General features: G+C 46.7%; 5 protein-coding genes across 5 annotated transcripts; 3 read left to right on the forward strand and 2 right to left on the reverse strand.

Moving 5' to 3' along the window:
• Positions 1-1,141: 1,141 nt before the first annotated feature.
• Positions 1,142-4,030, reverse strand: GGS25DRAFT_332404 (CDC45-like protein). The gene is made up of 3 exons (XM_049257907.1): positions 3,150-4,030; positions 2,033-3,099; positions 1,142-1,977 (listed from the first exon to the last, which is right to left on the reverse strand). The coding sequence occupies exons 1-3, from the start codon at positions 3,909-3,911 to the stop codon at positions 1,251-1,253; spliced, it is 2,556 nt and encodes an 851-aa protein (XP_049115816.1). The 5' UTR covers positions 3,912-4,030; the 3' UTR covers positions 1,142-1,250.
• A 528-nt stretch (positions 4,031-4,558) lies between these two features.
• On the forward strand, positions 4,559-6,272 carry GGS25DRAFT_495696 (Clavaminate synthase-like protein). Its single transcript, XM_049261473.1, has one exon. The coding sequence runs from the start codon at positions 4,655-4,657 to the stop codon at positions 6,230-6,232; it is 1,578 nt and encodes a 525-aa protein (XP_049115817.1). The 5' UTR covers positions 4,559-4,654; the 3' UTR covers positions 6,233-6,272.
• Positions 6,273-6,674: 402 nt separating this feature from the next.
• GGS25DRAFT_332492 (tubulin folding cofactor D C terminal-domain-containing protein) lies at positions 6,675-10,841 on the forward strand. Its single transcript, XM_049257908.1, has 3 exons — positions 6,675-6,919; positions 6,985-9,794; positions 9,857-10,841. The coding sequence occupies exons 1-3, from the start codon at positions 6,761-6,763 to the stop codon at positions 10,644-10,646; spliced, it is 3,759 nt and encodes a 1,252-aa protein (XP_049115818.1). The 5' UTR covers positions 6,675-6,760; the 3' UTR covers positions 10,647-10,841.
• Positions 10,842-16,346: 5,505 nt separating this feature from the next.
• On the forward strand, positions 16,347-18,588 carry GGS25DRAFT_332647 (uncharacterized protein). Its single transcript, XM_049257909.1, has 2 exons — positions 16,347-17,109; positions 17,239-18,588. Exons 1-2 carry the CDS (start codon positions 16,781-16,783, stop codon positions 18,401-18,403), a joined length of 1,494 nt encoding a protein of 497 aa, XP_049115819.1. The 5' UTR covers positions 16,347-16,780; the 3' UTR covers positions 18,404-18,588.
• A 1,057-nt stretch (positions 18,589-19,645) lies between these two features.
• GGS25DRAFT_495708 (RPB5 subunit of DNA-directed RNA polymerase) lies at positions 19,646-21,481 on the reverse strand. The gene is made up of 3 exons (XM_049261474.1): positions 21,133-21,481; positions 20,890-20,972; positions 19,646-20,818 (listed from the first exon to the last, which is right to left on the reverse strand). Exons 1-3 carry the CDS (start codon positions 21,226-21,228, stop codon positions 20,293-20,295), a joined length of 705 nt encoding a protein of 234 aa, XP_049115820.1. The 5' UTR covers positions 21,229-21,481; the 3' UTR covers positions 19,646-20,292.
• Positions 21,482-21,642: the final 161 nt, after the last annotated feature.

Consider the following 21,642-nt stretch of genomic DNA (forward strand, 5'->3'; position numbering starts at 1 on the left):
CGGGAATATGTCCGTCTCCTCGGGCGAGGTGGTGATTGTGAATCACGTGCGCCCACTCCGCTGATTGTCTTCCATGGCCTATGTATCTTCCCATGTCTCGTTGCTCGACCTGATGTTTGCTAGGTACCTAGTCTACCTACAGGATATCATCTTATAACCTGCCTCACAAGGAGAGTAATGACTCGGATGATCCTATGTTGGCGATATGTCATGTTATTTGTTAAAAGGAAGAGCCAAACGTCCAACACAATACTTATATCTATATAGGGCCCTTTTTCTTTTATTAGCATCTTCCTTTAATCAGTCAAAGCTGACTGATGGCCCCCCTTTCCCCCTTTTCCCCTTTTCCTTTTTCTCGCCGGTATGATCACGTAAGTCGGCAGTCAACTATAGGTTAGTTGTCCTTGATTATGTGCCTACCTACTCACCTACTCACTCATTGGGATCTATGAACGAAACGCGTGGCAAATATCACAGGATATACGCATGTAGGTACGTAGGTAGGCATCCAAGCATGATTTGTGTAGGTAGTCAAATGCTTAGTGAAGCTAAAAAGGTCGTCATCTAAGGACAGGGGCGGGTATGGAAATCCTACCTAACCTATGTAGCTGGTGGGTTAATCCGTACCTACCTAGTTTAGTTGATATGTAGGTGTACGGAATACACAACTACGTACGTACACACGTACGCATCAATGCGAAGAATCGATCTGACCTACGCGTGTCCTGACTCTTCCATCCTATCGAGAATCATTACAAAGTACAAAAAGAGTTGTATGACACCAGCAAGCAACATTATTTGATTACGAAGCTACAATGATTGTATGTACCTAGGTATATACCTATGTGTGTTTTTATATTCCCATGGGGTAGTGGTGGTGATAGTTTCAAGGCAACCGAGCCAAAATTTAGCTCAAGCAATTATTTACAGACATTGTTGTTGTTGTTGTGTTGTGAGCCCAAAAAACCTAACCCATAGTGTATGTGTGTCCGTCGTCGTTCATGCATCGTCCAAGCTCCACGCAATGCAGTAGACTCTCATTTCGTTTTTCGTTAAGTTTCTTAGAAAATTAAAAAAAAGGGGGGTGTAAGGGGGAGAGGCAAGGGGAGAGTGAGTAGGGGGTAAGGGGTAGGGGGTAAGGGAAGGGGGCGGAAAGGGGTTCTCGTAGCCATGTAGCTCAAGAGTTGGGATCACATAGTAAGGCTCCGTAGCAGCTTCGTCGAGGTAGGCGTAAAATCAAATTAAGTTGGTTAACCTACGACGGTCTTTTGACTTAAGCTTTCTAGGAAACCGCCGAGGTCGTCCTTCCGAACCTCGACAACGCAGTGTTCGAAGCTGTCGATCCGCACCCGGGCATTCGTTTCATTGACAACGTCTTGGAATGCGCTGCCAAATTTGTTTAATCCATAGCCACGCTCTCTTCGTTCTTCAGCCTCGTCCTCCGAGTCTGAGTCCGACGCGTCGCTGCCTTCAGATTCTGTCTCTTCGTCTTCCTCGTCCTCATCGCCTGCAGCGGCCTTCGCGGCTCGTTTTTGTTCCTTTATCATCTCTCGTGCCTGCCGTTTCTGCTCTCGTTCCTTGGCCTTGGCTTCTTTGGCCGCTCGCTTTTCTTTAGTTGCTTCCTTATCCAGGAATGCTAGGTCAGGCCCGCCGCCACCGCCAGTGCCGACTACTACGTAGACGCCTCGCTTCTCATTCAAGCTAGCCGTAACAAGAGGCGTGCCACGTCCACCGTGTGATAGTTTTCCCTTGTCATCTTTCTCCTGCTCGGCAAGAGCTTCGCCGATCCAAAGAGCAAGTTTCGTAAGCGCAGCGGGATGGCTGAAGAGATGGACGTCCGAGCCTTCCTTAATGACGCAAAGGCGGAAAGCATGTAAATGTTTAATCTGCTTCTTTTTGATGAGTGCAGAGCCAGTCCGGAAAATGGCTTGATGAAGAATTTTTGCTGTAGGTAGGCCAGCTTTGAGAGCATCGACACTGTAGGATATTATTAGTTTCTTTTAGTACAACTTCGGCTTGGTTCGAGACTTACTTTTCAAGTGCATCGTATGCTTCCCAGAACCGGGTGACCCATTCTTGCATTTCGGCCATCCCGCCGTCATCCTCAGCTTCCTGTATCTGACTTGCCCGAAGCCTACCGTCGTCATCTACTATAGTGATGTGCTTGCCGACTTCGAGTATAGCGCCGATGATCACCCCTACATCTTGCGCACTCAGTGTCGCACGCCAGCCCCAACTTCGGACAAATCCCCATCCATCTTTGGCGCCGCCCCGATCTCTCCCATCCGTTTCTACGGCAGGTACCATATCGTCAAGATTATATAAAGAAGCATATTTGAGAAGCTTTGTACGGAGCTCCTTCTTCAGCATCATATCCATGTGTGTGTAGCTCTGCTTGCATTGAACAAGGCTGACACCCATCTTGGCGAGCAACTTGTGTAAGCGCTTGATGCCACCCTCGTTCCAAATGCGTAGCCTAGAGAATAGATAAGGCGAGTGTAGCATACTTTCGTAGAGACTCCAATGCCTGATGAGCAAGAATCTGGGTTCAGGTGATAGTCGAATACTTGTGTCCTCGGGACTCCGAGCTGTAGTAGGGATAATTCCAGCACCATCTGATGGTAGTCTTGTAGCGATGTCTGGCGGGTTAAGTCGTCTTACTTCGTCCCTTAGGAGCTGCCTCATCCGGGCACCGCGGATACCCATCCAGCCATTTGTCGGTCTAGAGTCTGATCCTCGGACTGTCACAGCGAGCCCGGCTGAAGACCGGCCATATAGTTCTAAAGACGTGACTCCGACGATCGTCAGCCAAAGCAGATCATTATCTTCTCGACCGAGCTCTGACGCGAGAGAATAGACCATGGCGCTAATGGGTTCAGAATATGAAGATCCCATCCTATAATATTTCCGAAGTATGCCTTCGTTCTCATTACGCATCTTTACTAGCCTCCTCCGAAGGGTACGAGCTGATGGCCCTTTTGGCGGTTGAGCGGCGGAAGGCGGCTCTTCCACGTCGTCTGACCTAGCAACATCGGGATCTCGTATGGATAATAGTCCCCTTTGTGGCGGGCGTTGTGGTGAGTCCGAGATTCGAGTTGACTAGATCACGATTAGCAAGACGTTTTTATGCCAATGAGGGGTTGTCTGACCGAATTACTCCTTCTCCTCTGACGTGGCCGGTCATCTTCTTCATCACTACTCTCGTCCCGATCCGACCAAGACTTTCTTTTTTTACCAGGACGTGGAGTCTCCTCCTCCACCTCGTCCTCACTCTCGGACTCGCTATCCCCATATGTTTCACCATTGTCTTCTATTTCAGGCATGTCGATTAGCGATAGGTACGCCTTTCGTTCAGTATCTAGACCCTCTTCGATGTCACCGTCATCGAATACTATGATTCCACCTTTTCCGGGTTTGTAGGAGCGATCGATTCGACCAGAAGTTATGCCATCGGGGGCACGTGTTTGGTAACTTGCACTTGGCTCGGAAGATGGTTCTAAGGGGAATCCACCGAAAACGTTGCCAAGATTCCATGGTCGATGTGAATCAATTACCCATACCTCAACACCATTGTAGCTTGGTTCCTCGCCCTCGCCCTCTAGTCCCAGGATGGTACCCATATCCACCATACCTCCCACACCGAGGCACACGACAACTCCTCCGCTCCCTCCACGCGTGTCCATCATGGGGCTGACAAGGTCCTGTCCTGCGCGTTCAAGATCTCCATACCCTGCGACAGGGTGGATCTTGTGTGGTATATAGTCATGCTTAAGGAGTCGAGTGAGGATGCGACAGGCACATAGGGCGTCAGGTTCAAGGGCGACAAGAATAAGGACCGGAGGGGATAGTGGATGTCGAGTGTTCTGTAAGTGAGTATAGAGTTTCGATATAAGTTCGCGTGGCAGATACATAGTTTAAAAGGTACCTGTGGGCGTCTTGGATTAAGTCTACGGCGGATTCATGGAGTCGGTAGTAAAATGTATTGTAAGTAGTATATTCGAAGCGCTGCTTCAACCGAGGAAAACGGGCCGAGGAACGCGAATTGGAATAGGGTAGCCAATTGATTAACGGATTCGAATACTAGAAATTCTTCTAGAAGGAGATACTTCATAAAGAATTGAGTGATTATTTTGGGGAAAAATATGAATGTTATGGGTATGTATGGTATATCGACGTGGTGGAAGTGGTGGAAGTGATTATGTTAATGTTCATGTTCATGTAAATGTAAATTGGTAGAGGGTAATCAAGTTTAAGTGTGGATGCGGTTTAAAGTGTTGATGACAGGGGACGCGCTGCCAAATCAAGCAAGACGCGAATTTGAGTACAAGAGTACCTAAGTCGCGGGCGTGTACAACTTAATGGCGTTTAACCATTGAAGTATGCATACCTAGTATCAAGTACGTACCGCACTGTACGTGGTCCACTAGGGCAATTGTCGATCTTACTTGCCCACTTTGGTCGATCATTGGGGGGTTTTCAGCCACATAACCCCTGCAACTTCTCAGCCTTATGTAGGTACATAGTACTATGTAAGAAACAACGATTTATTGCATAAAAAGCATCTTATCCACCTTGTCATTAGCTAACTACCTGGTACTGCCGTAGAATATCCATTTCCAGTATCCCATTTCTACTGTCCCCTGTCGTCGACAGTATGGCATTGCTGCCACCTACGCAACGCCTTTTGGACTTTTGCACCGTGGCAGTCTCTGGCGTCTGCGACGAATGCAATTCGATACTCTCCTCAACCGATGAGTCGAGAAACTCCTTATTAGCAGGATGTGGCCTTGCTTTGGTTAATCTACTTTCTCGACAAGCCAGTCAGATCAGCACATACTATCAAGCTCTACAGCCCGAAAATAGGCGTACGGATATAGTTACATTTGATAGGCACTCGCTTGTAGTGAAAAGATTAGATGATATAATCTCTATTTCTTACTCCAAGTTCTACGCTTACCTCTTTAAAGACCTGCCTACATGTTGGCGACAACTTTATACTGACGCAAGCATATTGAAATTCTGTCTTAATATCATCTCATCTCCTCATATATACAGCCATAGTAAGGAGAGTAGCAAGGCTCAACATGAGAAACTAGGTCGGTTGAGTGTTGAGTTGAATGAGCTCATAAAAACTCTCGATCTCGCATTAATTCTGGCAGGGGCTGCTGGAGAGCAGCGAGGTAGGGGATGGATTGAAAAAGCTCTCGAGTTGCTTCGCGAATTTTGGGTGAGCTCAAGCTCCATAGCGGGTGCTCTGGCTGTCGAGCGGCCCACCAAGAGACAGAAGTTCAGTGAAATCGGAACTCGAACCACATTCTCTACTGCTGAGCTATTCACGCCTCCTATAAAACATCCCGTCAAAAGTGTTGATACTCTTCCCATGGAATCATTCCAAATATACATGGACAGTCCTCGGGACTCGACATTGGGACCAGAGCCTCTCATTATACACGGTGCTATTCAGAGTTGGCCAGCTTTGACTACGAATCCTTGGAAGAAGCCTTCTTACCTGCTCTCTCAGACCTTTGATGGCCGCAGGCTTGTGCCAATCGAAATTGGCCGCAGCTATGTGGACGAAGGTTGGGGCCAAAAGATTATCACTTTTGATGAACTTTTGCGCCAGTATATTGACCCGTCCCTCTCTGGGGCACAAGACGAACGTGATGGCGAGAAGGCCTCATCTACGCAAGATGGGTCTATCGCGTATTTAGCCCAGCATCCATTATTTACCCAACTTCCTGCTCTGCGAAATGACATACTCATACCGGATTATTGTTACACGGCACCACCTCCACATCCAACGGAGTCCACCATGGACCAGCCAGAGCTTGAGGAGCCCCTTTTAAATGCCTGGTTCGGACCACCAGGTACAATCACGCCATTACACACTGACCCATATCACAACATCTTGACGCAAGTGGTTGGGCGTAAGTATGTACGTCTCTATTCCCCCTTGGTCACGCAACGTATGCAAGCCCGAGGAAAAGAGAATGGGGTGGAGATGGGAAATACTAGTTTAATGGATGTTGGGGTAGTTGAAGGCTGGGATGCAATATATGGTGATGAGGATGATGAGGATCAACCTAGCAAGGGAGATATTGCAGCCTTTAGTGAGATACCATTTCTAGATTGCATTCTAGAGCCTGGTGATGCCCTTTACATTCCCATTGGGTGGTGGCATTACGTTCGAGGTCTGAGTGTAAGCTTTAGCGTTAGCTTTTGGTGGAATTGATACATTTTACATTTGAAACTATTCCAGTATTTCAAGATAGCAGATTACTCGTACTTGAGCTAGTCTACATCATTTTCTGGAGTCTTATTATACCGTGCTGTCTTTAACTGTATGCGACAGCGAATATGCACATTCTGCGATACGGGTTTCTGTTAGGTACATATATAGTAGGCATTTGATTAGTCAGAGCTGGCTATGCGACTAAGCCAGTTAATATTCCGATATTCTGATATTCTCATTAGGCACCCGATTTCCTCGTGCTTTCTCACTTCCATCTCTTAGAAGAAAGTCCAATGTGGGCTCATTGCATGTATACTTTTTACTTTCTTTAATTTTCAATGAGAAACGGTGTTAATAGCATCTTAATAGATACACGAGTGCTATTCCCATTTGTGTTTGCTCATTGTTGATCTGTTTTAAGTCGACGAACTGAGACTCTCCATCTTTGAATGAAACCCGAATATAAAGCAAATAGAATACTATCCTGAAGCTCGTCATATAGCCCACATCAATACCTTCTCTTTGAAAATGGACGCCCCAGAGTATGACCGAGATGCACATCTTCAGAGAGTTTCGGGAGATCTGGTTACCAACTTTGACCGCTCTCTCGTGCCTTTTCTAAGAACGCCAAATGGCCAACTACGGAGACGAGTGCGTATGAGGGAAACAGATAGATTGATATCCCATGTGAGCATTATCTCACAAGACTGCAATAAGACAGAATAATATGAAAGCTCACGAGGTATTTCTAGGACCTTGAGCCATTTCAAGAGCTACCGCAGTTAATCGATCCTTATCTATCCAAGTGGTTGCCAGCTTTAGCAGAAGCATATTTGGAGTGCTTGCAGGACCGTCGAAAGTCCAGGTCACTGTCTATGAGGTCTCAGCTTTTACTCCCGCTCCATGATGCGGTCTGCAAAATAATCTATACGTTCTGCAAGGTTCGAGGAGAAAAGGTTATCGTTAGGTTCTTGAACGTAGAGACCAGATACCTAGAGCTTCTATTATATGCTATCGAAGAATCCGAGCGCCAGGCTGATCCCAACACTTCATGGACCTGGCATGAGAGGTATATAGTATTGCTTTGGCTATCTCAGCTCTTCTTCGCCCCTTTCGATCTTTCAACTATATCATCTGGCGACGCCGACGATCTCGATCGTTTCACCATTCCTGGGTTTGAGTGGCCAGACCGAATTCCGGGTATCACCTTGAGAGTGATTCCACTGGCAATAAAATACCTTGCCGTACCCGGGAAAGAGAGGGATGGAGCCAAGGCTCTCTTGGTCCGCGTGGCGATGCGAAAAGACATGCAAGAATTAGGTATTCTAAATGCACTGATCCACTGGGCGTTGTCCACTCTAAAGCCATCAAAGGATGATGACCCAGCTCAGTCCCCTTACTACTATATCGGTACCCTCTCCTTTTTAGCAGGGATACTGGGTTCCGCCGCAGATACATCTATCATGGATTCATATTTATCTACTATTTTTGAGGCTGTACAAGCCATAGGTGGTCAAGAAAATCCCGCTTTTGGCGTCATCAATGGTTCTGCACTTGCTCGAAAAATGTTGATCAAGGTCACCCGTTCGGTAGTCACTTTAATCTTGCGGAAGCTGCAGCAAACTGATCAAGATACGGAAACGGTAGAAGCATCGATCGGGTATCTTCTTGAAAGGGTGGCAGATAACGATACGCCAGTACGTTTAGCTGCCAGCAAAGCTCTCAGTATCATCACACTCAAGTTAGAGCCCGATATGGCCTCCCAAGTCATTGAGGCAGTTCTTGAATCGCTGAATCGGAATGTTCTTTGGTCAAAGGATAAATCGAACCCGTCTGCTCCCCCCACCCGAAACCTGGCAGCCGTGGATCCGCTAGAATGGCACGGCCTGATGCTTACGCTCTCACATCTCCTATACCGGAGGTCGCCACCCCCTGAAAACTTGTCTGACATCATACATGCCCTGTTGATGGGACTTTCCTTCGAGAAACGAAGCCCATCCGGAGTTTCGATTGGTACGAACGTCAGAGATGCGTCTTGCTTCGGTATCTGGGCTCTTGCTCGTCGATACAGCACTGCTGAGTTGCTCCAAGTGCAAACACAATCTGTGCTTGTTGCCAGGGGCCACGACTCTGCTGCGTCGATCCTGCAAGTAATCGCAACTGAATTGGTGGTAACTGCCTCGCTTGATCCGGCAGGAAACATAAGGCGTGGTGCGTCCGCTGCCCTTCAGGAGCTCATCGGTCGGCACCCCGACACAGTGGAACAAGGTATTGCTGTCGTGCAGATAGTCGATTATCATGCCGTAGCTCTACGCTCAAGAGCCATACATGAAGTTGCCCTGCAAGCGACTAGACTATCCCCGCATTACGGTCGTTCACTGCTAGAGGCAACTCTTGGGTGGAGAGGCATCGGTGATATGGACGCAGGAGCTCGGAGAGTAGCCGCTACTTCATTTGGAAGTCTAACTGCAGAATTCATCGGTGCCGAAACCTCTGGTACCCTGAAGCGTTTTAACGATTCAGTTGAACAGCTCATGCCCCGACTTAAAGCTCTCCAGGTAAGGCAGGTGGAGGAACGGCACGGCCTCTTGTTGAGTCTTGCGGCTGTCTTTGACCTGCTTCCGTCACTTCTCAAAGAAAAACAGACTGGATCCTCTGACAAGGTACCGGTAGCTGAGCTTGTCGCTTCCCTGGAGGAAATTTTACTGGACGCAAAGACTACCAAGTACAGGAAACCGGAGCTGATAGCCGAGGCCGCCGGCGCACTTGTCGTGGCCGCAATTCCGGCCCTCTTGCTGGTGGCTGCTAAGGATGATATACCAGACCTTCACACCACGACCCTGCAACCCGGTATCAACCTTGACGACGAGTCCAAACTCGACTTATTGAGGACAATTGGAAACTTAGTAGATTCAACACAAACGGACTGTCTCAAGCAATTCGAGGGATTGTTTGCGGCTTTGCGAGACATCTTGAATGCTTGGCTTGACAGAAATGAGAGCGAAGTCCTACGGACCTCATCCATGGCAGCTCTAGTTCTCGTCATCTTCGCCAACCAGGAATGTCGAACACAAGTTGTTGAAGAGTGGTCTAACAAAGTGCGCCGCCCGCAGGCGCAGGCGTCACGCAACAAGCATGGAGACGGCTTCTTTCACGCTCTGGCTCGTGCGTACCAGGCCCAGAAGGACAAGCACGACCAATCTACTGGTGTTTCGGTGAGCGAGGTACTCGGAGAGAGATGGACAAGTGATAGCGATATTGAGACTCGGGTGGCGCTGCTGCGTAGTCTCATCGGCAGAACCATCCTTCAAGACAAGGCCTTGTACTTTCTCAACATTATATCAGAAGGTCTGGATGACTATACGACGAACGCGCGTGGCGACATTGGTTCTTTTGTCCGGTTAGAGGCGATCAAGGCTACCAAGACTTTATGGGACGTCAAAAGGGACGATGGACAGGTTATATCCGCCCTCTTCCCTCGCATACTACGACTTGCCGCGGAGAAGCTGGATCGAGTTCGTACGGAGGCGCAGTCTGCGCTGGCCATGTTTCTAAACTCTGAGTAAGAATGCTACAAAATTCCGGTATAACTTCGTGGTGCTTGATTGCTAATCTACTCGACAGACACGCCGATACTTTCCGCGGACTATCGTTCTCCTCCAAAGAACACTTCTCCTTTCTCTTCCATCTCTGCGACACGCAGCGATTAGACCCAACCATAGCCCAGTCCTGGACCCTCAGCGCAGACGACTGCATCTCCACGCTCCTCGCCGGCCTCGTAACGTCCGCCGACACGGGAAACGAAGACCTAGTCATCGTCAGCCGCGCCGCGCTCGCCGACTTCTGCGCCGAGTCCTCCCAGAACCTAACGCGAGCCTGCGCGGCGCTGCTGCGGAACCTCAAGGCGTACCAGGGCCAGGACCGCGTCGTCGTGCCCACCCTCGAGGTCACCGCGTACCTCTTCCACGTCGGCCTGCTGCGCCGCTGCCCCGACATCATCAGCCTCCGCGGCCTCTGCCTCCTCGTCCAGAAGGCCGCGTACAAGACGGGGAATATCCGCAAGCTCGAGGCCGCTATCAAGGTCTACGGCGCTATTGCGGGGTTGCCGAGCCCCGCCGAGGAAACTACTACTACTACTACTATTACTACTACTGTCTCGTCGGATATAGAAGGGGTGGTGAAGCGACGCGAGGGGGTTATAGAGGCGAAGAAGAGATTGGCGGGCCTAATGGTGCATCCGTGGCCTAGGGTGCGGAGTCTCGTCGTGGATGAGCTTTGGGGTCTGGTGGATGGCGGTTGGGAGAAGGAGAAGGAGAAGGAGAAGGAGAAGCAGACGAAGCTTCTGGGCGTGGATTGGGGGAAGGCTGAGAAGTCTGCCGTGAAGAAGGTGGTGGTTGAGCTGGGGCTTGAGTGAAGTTTGAGCATGAGTAGGTAGGTGAAGGCGTTGATATAGGGGGTATGTATGTACCTAGTAGTATCAACACAAGGAAAAAGACATTGCCTAGTAGAAAGGGAAAATATCTAAGTGCCTAGGCGCAATTGTGAAGATCAGGATGTTTTGATAGATATCACTACGGATTATTGGCTTTCGAAGTAGACAAGGACTGATATTGACTTGACAAACAATATAGGGGGGGTGATTAGGTCAGGCACCTACCTACCTACCTACCTTAAATCTTGATGCTGGACTATCACTATTACCTAGGTAGGTAGACGCAAGTAAGTTTCACGTTCGCGATCACATCTACATAGGTCCTAGCAACAAATATCTATCTACCCTTACCTCGCCGTCGACAAAAAATGCCAACCCCGAAAGATTCAGAAACCGGGTTCAACCCAAGTATGCTTTCGTCTACCTAGTGTTTCTAATAACACACGAGAGTCATGAAAGCTATTCGAGTTGGTGGTCGGAGAAAAGCGGTAGGCAGGCATGGAGATTGAAAGCGGGCAAAGATCGGAGTCGGAGACCCCTAGACACTAGTTCGGGAGCCGCAGGCGTAGTGTATGATTCTACACGTAGGCTAGGTACAGTAGGTACATATCTAGTACCTAGTAGGCAGGTATGTAGGTATATCGTCTGCCTAGCTTTGAGGGGCTTGATGTCATATCTGTTAATATCAATATCAAGTCTATCGTCAGCCCAGCCGCCCGGCATGCAACATATATAATGTAATATCGGTCTAGCTCATATTACCTACTGCACGGTTAGATAATCGTGTCGGTGAGCTTAAGTAGATAGGATTCATGGAGGATAACAATGGCCATGGCGAGAACATTCATGTAATTATATAGGTCACCTAATACAGGAAAACTCTGGAGCTAAGAGGACGCCTCTTTGATGGATTGCATAAGGGCGTTTAGAAGAGGAAGAGTTAAGGGGTTATTCGGCGGTCAGCTCGGAAATATGTGTACTTAGATCAGCCGGAACGCCGACGATATCTTTTTAAGAAGAGAGGTAAAGATAAACGGTGATTCCCGGAAGAAGCGGGATGCTCGTACGTTGGCCATGCGTGAAACAGTGAGACATATCGGGTTGCACGACCTTGAGCCTTGGCTGATACTTTGTGACGTGGGACTTGTCTTGGGAACGTATCCGCGACAAGTTCGTCTGTATGTGAGTGCCTAATAGTAGATAAGTGAAATAGGTATTTGATGATGTTATCAAGTCTGGGTAGAATACCTAGGTAGTTTTCAGCTCGTTAGACTGGTTCGTAGTATCCATTCATCATAAGTATCAGGGGACAAATCTGCAAGTCCAAGACTCAGATATATAATAGATCGATAAGCAGAGTCTGGATACAATGACGCACCTTTAGTAAGATGTTATTAGCCTCTTTAACAAATCTGTCTTAAGATTGCCTAAAACTTTTCGTTAAGTGGATGGAAACAAAGTCTGTATGCTGGTGATCAGTGAGACATTGACATTACATTTCACATACATATACATATGTACCCATAGAATGTATTTTACCCATAGGATGTATGTAGGTGTTAGATGGTATAAGACACGTAATTATAAAGGATCGATAGATTGATTACTCTGGGGAAACCTTGTCGTTATTACGAGGATGGACATCATGCATTAACCTGGACCCATGGTGTTTCGTCTTGCGGTTGGGATTCGCAATCGACCCTTTTTTTGGTTATCTTTTTTTATCTTTTGTTGCAGTGATTTAATGTATGTATCTTAATGTATGTATCCTGTGATGAGAGAGATGTTGTCGCCGCTATAAGACCGACGAAAAAGAATTGATTGACTTGATTGACTTGATTGACAAGAAAGATGAAAAGAAAGAGGAAAGGAAAGGAAAGGCTGGCACTAGTCGGTGAATGTTAGCCGAGAGAGACAAGGTTCCACATGCATCCAAGTCCACGGGATATGACCCAGTTGGGGTTTCGGTGGACTTGTACGTACTAACTTGAACAAATGTATGTAAGGTGAATAGTGTAATAAACAATTGACATGACATTGAGCGGATCCAACTGCTTGAACTTTTTTGAAGAGCTTCAAATGGTTTGAACTTGGAATACCCCTGTCTCTCTTTTCCCCGCTAAAATGGACCCTTGTCTCGCGATGTGCACATCAATCTGCAAGCTTCCCCTCACCATCCCTCCTTGATCCAACCACCTTGACCCATTCTAACTACATTCTAACCCATTCACTCTACAACGGGAAGCTCTTAAAAAGATATCGTCGTCCCAATGTGGACCCCCATTTTCAAAACCAGGGTTATCACCGGTCGCATGTCCAATGCCTTCCAACCTCTCACTTCAGTCTGTGTCGTCTTTTCCCATTCATCTTTTGCTCGCTTGCAGCCACATGTGTGCAATACGCTTCCCAACTCTCAAACTAGGTATTCTTGTCGTGGCAGCCTCAACTTTGACGATGCTATGCTCATTGCTCATCGCTATAAGAATCCATAGGGATGTATAATCTAATTATCTTATTTACGTCGTATGTAGCATCAGTATCAAACTGTACTAGGTAATAAAGAGGAAGTTTCAATCTTATCCTCATTTCGCCACAAGCCTCGAATAACGAAACCGAGGATATCCAATGACGATCCCCGTGATAATCAACTAAAAAAAAAATAATGAAAAAAGCCAACCCCAGCAACTAGCATTGCTCATGAGGTGAGTCGCCCCAAACGGTCGGGTTGCTTGGTTGGGTGCGTCCCGCTGTGATGAATACATGCATGTGTCAAGTAGTTATTGTACATTCAACGATCTTTTGCGGCGAAGGCAAGGGTAAGTGAGTACACTATAGGGGATATGTGCATGTAAATTATGTAGCTTGATTGCCCGTCTGCTCGCCTGCCCCTTGGCTGTGATACATGTATATATTAACTACTACAATAGTAGCTAAGCAGTTCAATATTTTCTTCAATGTAGAATTTAGGGCTTGACGCCACACTCTATGCCGCTTTCATCATGGGGAGAACACGATAGATAAACTCGTAATCTTTGCAAATCCTCTCTCAAAATACAATCCCGTCAACACCATTGGCGGCAAGCCACCGACGGACCCGGGCCAACCTAACCCGTATGGTAGTTCGCCCGACTGCTTGATAGAGCTAGCGATGTTGCAATACGAAAGATACGAAATTTTGGACTCCTCCAGGCAACATACATAAATGCATAGCACCTAATATAAAAAAACCCCGAAATAGATAAACGAGTCTTGGACATGTTGGTATGTTAGACTTAATAGATATTACTATCGCTAAGTCTGCTTAGCTGTAACTTGCGTTCGTGACCAATGCTACGCACAATGTTATACGATATCAGTGCATAATGCATGTGATCAGTGCCGAGGTAGGTAGTAGTAACAGTGGTTCTTCAGCTTGTTACCAGGGTTTCGTTACAACTTACAACAACTAACGGCGATTGAGTTGCCTACTGAGAGACGTATGCGACAATGATGAGTAAGCTATCACTATGCCTCTATAACATTATACAGAAGACAGACAGATAGGTAGCTTCAACTTTCAACATCTGCAAGATGAAAGAGTTACATACCTACCCACCGCTGTTCAGCGCCTTCCTACATATAAGTGCATACATATGATGATACATAGTCTTATATATAAGATCAATTATCATATGTATGTAAGTCAAAGCACAAACGCTATCAAAGAATTGCAAGGCTAGGATACCAATTGGGAATGGTGAAGTAAACATCCACGGCTACACACATACACATGCATACTATGGACGTGGTATAATTCCTTCAAGTTTATATCTTGGTCTTGGTTCTCGGTCTCGGTTAGCCAACTTTTTTTTTCTTCATAGATCTCACAAGGAATTACCTGGTCTCTTCAATGTTGTCCTTATCTACGCTGAAGCCGTAGGTAGCAATAATTGAGATTGTCATGAGATATATCAGCTGTGCCTCCTTATTTCCTGTTTTGTCTATTTGTTTGTTCGGCTTAATGAGTGTGAAACTCACCACTGGTCAAGCGACTCGCGTGACGCCTATAAGGAGGAGTAGTTCTTGACGAGCCAAACCCCGGAGCCCCCGTGTTGTCGTAAGTCCCGGCCGAGAGATCTTGAGCCACACGACTGACTGGTGGACTGGTGGTTGAATTCGCTTAACAAAACTATTTTTAACCAATCACGGAAGAAAGACATATTAATGACGGTGATGGCACTAGGTACGATGTAGGTAGGTGTATATTGTAAGTGTGCGCCTAGAGACAGTAGTAGATATATGTAGATAAAGTCTAACCTAGTAGACTGCAGACATGGGGGGACGGCATATTACATGTAGGTTCTAATGGCATGCCCCACATCGCTATCTGCTTCAATGCTTTTTACAAGGGCTTAGATACATACCTACTTACTAGTATTGTACATACATGTACATAACTTGGAATTACTCGGCCCATTCTCTCTCTATTCAAAATTTTTTTTAATGCTGAGGCGGTAGTGGCGTTGTGTTGAGTCCCCGTTCATGACTGATAGGATGGAAGGATATTAATCATGAAGGAAAGACGGAAGAGGCGTTGTTAAACTATTCTATGCATCCCTTGTATCAGGCGAAGTGGAAATTTCATACACACATACATAAATAACATGGGCGCTTTCCTATGGACCTACATTAGTATGTACGTAAACCCAATATGTATGCACCTTATCGACTTCATCTTGCCTACCTACCTACTTACAGTATATGTGTGCAACCGAGGGAAATGATGTGCTCGCACAGCATATGTATGTATATGCACGGGAAGTAGAGCTTACATACACCATCGGAGGTAACAACTCTCACCTATCCCGGATTCATCATGCGTCAACTGCAAGTTATTAAATTAAGTGCGGTACTAAGTAAGTACCTACCCAGATGCAGTATACACATACTGTATATATCTATAATATCGACCAAGTCGGACCAACAACATCTGGATGGGAACTTTAGCATGTCAGGTTGTCGGACCCATCCCACTGGGACCCAAGTCATAAATCACCCGGTACCTACATACACTACATTTCTATGTACTAGTATATATCATATAAGTATGATATAGTTAACTTGTCCCCTTGCAATCTGTTATGGGCCTCGCTCGGGACCGCTGTAACATCGTGAACAGAGATATCCATCGTATGTTAGCATAGGCAAAGTACTTTCGTCAGTGTTTCTTTATCGTTCTGTCATTAAACGGACATCGACTCCTCGTTAGCTACATATATAACCTACTAGGTAGGTACTATGTAGAAAGATAGCTACTTAACCTACTAGGTTAGGTTAATACACACTATGTAGCACCTAGTAGGTAGTACGATGTAAGTTCAAGTTGTGGGTATGACTCGGGACTGTGAGGTAGTAGCTACCCTGGCTGCCCTACTACAGTCTAAGGTAGGTACTTAACAATCCCCATGTCCTTTCCTTTCCTCCAATAAATCCATGTATGTATCCATGTTATCCATGTTATCCATGCTATCCTTGTTACCCATGAACTACTACAACTTCTCGTTCTCTTCCCACTAGGGTCACACTCTTTCTCATCTCTCTCCCTTACCTTCGTCTCCTATCCATTATTAACAGCACAACCGCGATAGTCCTCACAACGATGCGCAGTCTCAGGCCCTTGGTGTCAGGCGCCTTTTATCATCGACATCGTTGCGATTGCAATATCAATGCTTCATCGGCTAGACTCAACGTTGGTGTCGTCAGTAGAGGATCACATACCACTGGTTCGACGTCATAATTGGAATTGGGATAGGATCACAAAAATACGTCCGAGCTGGTTCTTCGTAAATTGGACATCAACTCCAAATACACTAAACAATTCACACACGGCAGCTTTTTTCTGGATTTTGACCAGGAGGAGGAAAAGGGAAAAAATAGCAAAGGGGCAAAAGAGCGTTGGTGGCCAATATATGTTCCGGCGGGCAAACTCATTTATATTATCACCATAAAACCCCCTCCGTGAACTCCGCCAATTTCACTCCGGCCACCGTCCTCGTCCTCTGACGAAGACATCTCACTCCCCGCTCGTCCCCTCTCCGGAGGTTGACGAGCGTGGCCATAGTTACAGCAGGGGCAAGATGTCCCTGTATACACCACCGCCACCGTTTCGTACCGCCGATGAGAACAAGCCCACGCTCTTGGTCTGCTGGTGGATTACCCTATTTTGTACCACGGTTATCTTGCTACGCATCGTTGGCCGTTTCGTTCGCTCCGAAAAACTTTATAGAGAAGATAAGATAGCTGCGTTGGCTATCATTCCGTTGTTTTTGCGCATGGGATGCGTTCATGTTATACTCATCTATGGGACCAATAATGCCTATTATACCGAACTAACGGACGAAGACTTGCGTAAAAAGACAATTGCTAGTGGGCTGGTTCTTGCTAGCCGGTTCTTTTATGCGGCAACGTACGTATATTTACTCCTAAACTACCTTGTTGTTCTTGACATTTTCCCGATGTGCCGAGAATTGGTAGTTGTATTCCGTGGCCCCCTTTCTATTCCAAGTTTAACTTTTAAATGCTAATTTTCCCATAGGCTTTGGATTCTGAAGGGCGCCATTCTTGAATTCTTCACCCGCTTGACGAGCATTACCTGGAACCGTTCGCACGAAATTGTCGTGATGGTTATACGAGCTACTTTGGTAGCAACTTTCGTGGCTGTCGTGATAGCGGATCTCGCAGAGTGCCAACCATTTAACCATTATTGGCAGGTGTTGCCCGATCCTGGAGGTCAATGCCGCCAAGGTTACGCCCAACTTATTACCATGGCGACTTGCAACATTTTGACTGACCTCCTACTCGTCTTATACCCAGTTCCGATTATCCTCACAAGCTACATGGGTACTAAGAAAAAGATACAACTAACAGTGTTGTTCTCGTCAAGCCTGATCGTCGTGGGGGCGACTGGATATCGAATTCCTCGAATCATCGGCCAGGACGGAAACCAACAAATCCGTTCATTGCTTGCCTCAGTCGAACTACTTCTTGCCACGGCTGTTGCTAATATGTTAGTACTTGGGTCATTCGTTCGGGATCGCGGATTGAAGAAGACAAGATACAGGCATACTTCAATCGCTGCTGATTCCATGGACCGTGCATCCGACCGTCGACCTACCCTCCACCGACATTGGGGCAGCGACGAAGACCTTGTGAGAGACTTGGGTCTTGGTGTTGACCGCGAGCTCCGCGATGCCGTGGAACAGCAAAAGCAAGCCGAAAAGCCTGCCAGACCATTTGCGAATATGGATAAGTGGGATGTACCTCGTCGGAATCCCAGCGATGCCACACGTAGCGATGCTTCTATTTTGGTTTCAGGGTCGCGAAGCAGCTCAACGCTAATGGCTCGCCGAGTTAGTTTCATCGACGCTGGTGGACTACTTGACAGCGACCGATCTCGAAGTGCACTGGATACGTACGGTTCTATCCTCGAACCGCCATCTCCACCTTCAACTGCTATCCAAGCAGCTCCCAGTGGCTTTCGACGCGGATCTCAAGTCCTACTACAAGATCTTAGTGGGCTCCTTAGCCCCTTTAATTCGAGGCAACCCCGATCGAGTTCGAGAAATAGAACTGAATTAGTACCAATACCACAACAACCGGAACATATAACCGGCGATTCTTCTACTAGCCATGGCAACTCGGCTGACACGGAGTTCGACCTGAAAGACTTGGAGGCTCCCTTCCAGAAGCCCCAACGTTAATGATTGAACTTCGAAATAAGCACTGGGAAAGAGAAGCCCCTCGAAACCTTTGCGGCTCCCTTGACTGCAAGGGCGCAATATAACCCTTCGACACGAGTGGCGAGTTGAAACAACAATTTTCTTACCTTTTCACCAACTTCTACATTACGAAATTTACGATGTCGATGCCCAAAATTTCATGCCTTGTACCAATATAACCATATACACAACGAATCAACAGGACATACAACCGGAGGGGTGTGTAATCGACCATCCTACACGGGGTGATAGGGGACTGGCATAGTCTGGGGGGTCATGGCGTTTTACAGATCACGATGGGAGGCTTCATCGTCCTAAAGGCACAGAAGGGGTTTAAGCATGGAGTTCTGAATGGATATACACCACATTGAGGCTCGGAAGGAAAGACGACCAGCGATCGCTATCGAAATAGCTAGCAAGTGCCTGATCGATCCTCTTCGAACCTCGGTAATACTGCTCGATGCCCCCTTTGGCGCTTTGCATTTTCTTCTTCTTATCTCCTTTGTATTTTATGGTTTTCACGGATTCTGTACATGTTTGACCATATACCCCCTAGGCGTCTTCGATACAGAAGATGATGATGAATAGTAGAGATATTTAGATCTAGTACCTATAGATGCTAGAATAATGCAAATACTCATATCATATCATACATAGCTTATGATATAGTGTTTGTTGTTTGTTGCTTATCTCTTCGTAGCTTGTCTAGTGATGGGATGTTTGTTGGTTTGCCTTGGTACGGAGTAAGTGCCCCTAAGTGATGTTATATTAGTGCGTACCTAAGGTAAGTAGTTAGGTAGGCATCTACCAGATCCTATCCATGATGATTGCTTATTATTCTTCCTTGAGATGGGTGTAGTGTTGGATTTCATGGCTGTAATATGTATATATACAGTACATACATACATGCATGCATGCATGCATAGGTTGCCTCGGAGAGTCGAGACGCCGCACTGGTTTATTTACGTTACTGCTTACCTACCAGGTCCTACCTAGGTATGTACCTCCCTAAGTACCTACCTACTACTAGGTAGGCTACCTAGTACTCTAGGTAGGTGAGAACCTTAGTAGGCAGGTAACCTAGGTCATCATTCATGTAGATACCTAGGTACGTATGTAAGTAAACACTGAATACTACTAGGTATAAGTAAACAAATACGTGTCTTGGGAAAGGAAGCTTGAACTGACTCTAGCTAGGTAGACATATGATACTACTACTGGTTGTTCAGCAGAATTCATCTTGTTTACTCATGCTAGTACTTGACTATGAAAGTAGGCAGGCGGATAGTAGGTAGGTAGGTTGGTTGGTTGGTTGGTTGGTACATAGTACCAAGTTAGGTATTTGCACGTAATTAGATACCTACGAACGTAGACACATAAGCGTGTATGCAGAACAAGCACGATGTTATATGTAAAACCTCATTGACTACCTACCTCCTAGGGTACCCTACATACCCTCCAAGGTAGAGTCAAAAAATGCCTTTTATCCATCCATTAGATACCACACCTAAGGTGCTGGTAAACACAATACTGGTATCTGCCCGTGTCTCCGACTCTGCCCTTATTAAGGATGAATTAATCTGGAGAACAAGTACATCTCTCAAACTCGGAATATATCCTCTCTGTTCGGAATTTCCAGTCTGTTTTCTTTTTTTGCATGTGAGATCCGTAGAACGCCATCCCCTACCAAATCAATCAAGGTTTCATGCTCATAGACGCCGATTATTGTTGTGCGTAAAGTATTGTATATCCACATCTCTTCTTCAATTCTTTCTTCATTCTTCTTCCTCAGTCTTTCTAGTCCTAGGCTTTATGAATCGTTTGGGTTTTCGATGGTGTCGACAATGATTATGGCTTCGATGTAGAAAGACCTACACACATAACCGATAACTGGCATAGCGGCCGGCCGTTTCACTGGCACGGATAATCTTGACGACTTGACCACGTTTCATGCCGAAATATTTGGCGACGGGATCCTTCTGAAGAATACGAGGGAGCTGAGTCTCCTTGAGACGGTAGCGCTTGAGCAGTGCGGCCTTCTCTTCCCTACTAAGGATGACATGGCGCGGTACAAGCTCGTGATGGGTGATGTTGATCAACAAATCCTCTTCCAGGAACCACTCAATCGAAGTCCACTGGGAGAACTTGGCGATCTCCTTCTTCGCGGACGCGGACACGGCTACGTGGGATACGAGGATTCCGGTGTGGTAGTTCTCAGTGGCGCAGAAGCGTCCAAACTTTCGCATTTGCTCCGCACCTAGCGAGTCCTCGTCTAGGAACTCTATCCAGATAGTTCCAACGTCGGCCTTAGGGTCGGGGTTCGCTGGGGTTGCTGGAGGGGAGTATTTCTTGATCATTTCGGGACTCGGTCGTGCAGAGAACTTGAGTTTTGATCGTCTGTGTTACCGCTCCTACGTCAGCTAGGTTGTCCTAGAATAGGTCTATTGCTAAGCGGACAGGAAACATACGTGACAGAGCCATCGACACCACAGTAGATAGACTTGAATTGCTCAAGGGAGACCTTCACTTCGACGTCGGAAAGCTCATAGCCCTGTAAGCACATTAGTATGACGAGCAACATCTTCGCGTGATGAAATCATAATCTTTTCATGATACTCGGTTCGATTCCATTCAAGTTGTTCGCGTGTAAAAGAATAGCAGAACTTGACAGGAATTGTGAATATTAGATGTATGAAAGGTTGCCTTCTTACTCTATCCTGAACCATTTCGTGAACGGTTCGCCAGGCTCGCCAGGTCTTGACTGCGGTCTTCTCATTGACTGCATTGGCAGGGTTATCGTCCGACATGTTGGGAGCTTATGCGCCAAAGTTGGGCGTGTACTCAATATGCCTATTTATGGTTCAAGATTAAGATTTGGTGCGTAAGGAATGGCTGGAGATCGAAGTGACGTTGTAGGAAAGTCGAAGTGAGGACGTGGGTGGGATTAGGAATTGACGAGTAAAAGGTCAAAGAGAGAAACAATGCAAAAGAAGATTGGAAGTCGAAAGTTCAGCCTTGCATGTGTGATTTACTGGTAGGAAGGATCAAGAAAGAAAAAAAAAACACGGTACGTACCTGAGGGACCCCTGCTCATACATTACTAGTACTAGGTACTCTTTAGCCCCTGCTAGATAAGTATGTAAGCACGAACCTGTCAGGTCCACTAAAAAACCTTCAATAAGGCTCAATGTTGCTCTGCTACAATGGTGGGTCACCGTGGG

Source organism: Hypoxylon fragiforme, assembly GCF_022984875.1.
Source record: "Hypoxylon fragiforme strain CBS 206.31 chromosome Unknown GGS25scaffold_6, whole genome shotgun sequence".
NCBI lineage: Eukaryota > Fungi > Ascomycota > Sordariomycetes > Xylariales > Hypoxylaceae > Hypoxylon > Hypoxylon fragiforme.

Excerpts from the sequence above, each read along its gene's own strand:
- GGS25DRAFT_332404 (XM_049257907.1), bottom strand. The coding sequence starts at position 3,911 with ATGTATCTGCCACGCGAACTTATATCGAAACTCTATACTCACTTACAG. Across the intron at positions 3,100-3,149 it reads AGAGGAGAAGGAGTAATTCG|TCAACTCGAATCTCGGACTC; the intron begins GTCAGACAACCC and ends ATCGTGATCTAG. Across the intron at positions 1,978-2,032 it reads GCATACGATGCACTTGAAAA|TGTCGATGCTCTCAAAGCTG; the intron begins GTAAGTCTCGAA and ends AATATCCTACAG.
- GGS25DRAFT_495696 (XM_049261473.1), top strand. The coding sequence starts at position 4,655 with ATGGCATTGCTGCCACCTACGCAACGCCTTTTGGACTTTTGCACCGTG.
- GGS25DRAFT_332492 (XM_049257908.1), top strand. The coding sequence starts at position 6,761 with ATGGACGCCCCAGAGTATGACCGAGATGCACATCTTCAGAGAGTTTCG. Across the intron at positions 6,920-6,984 it reads CAGATAGATTGATATCCCAT|GACCTTGAGCCATTTCAAGA; the intron begins GTGAGCATTATC and ends AGGTATTTCTAG. Across the intron at positions 9,795-9,856 it reads GCCATGTTTCTAAACTCTGA|ACACGCCGATACTTTCCGCG; the intron begins GTAAGAATGCTA and ends TCTACTCGACAG.
- GGS25DRAFT_332647 (XM_049257909.1), top strand. The coding sequence starts at position 16,781 with ATGTCCCTGTATACACCACCGCCACCGTTTCGTACCGCCGATGAGAAC. Across the intron at positions 17,110-17,238 it reads CGGTTCTTTTATGCGGCAAC|GCTTTGGATTCTGAAGGGCG; the intron begins GTACGTATATTT and ends ATTTTCCCATAG.
- GGS25DRAFT_495708 (XM_049261474.1), bottom strand. The coding sequence starts at position 21,228 with ATGTCGGACGATAACCCTGCCAATGCAGTCAATGAGAAGACCGCAGTC. Across the intron at positions 20,973-21,132 it reads ACGAAATGGTTCAGGATAGA|GGCTATGAGCTTTCCGACGT; the intron begins GTAAGAAGGCAA and ends ATGTGCTTACAG. Across the intron at positions 20,819-20,889 it reads GGTGTCGATGGCTCTGTCAC|ACGATCAAAACTCAAGTTCT; the intron begins GTATGTTTCCTG and ends GCGGTAACACAG.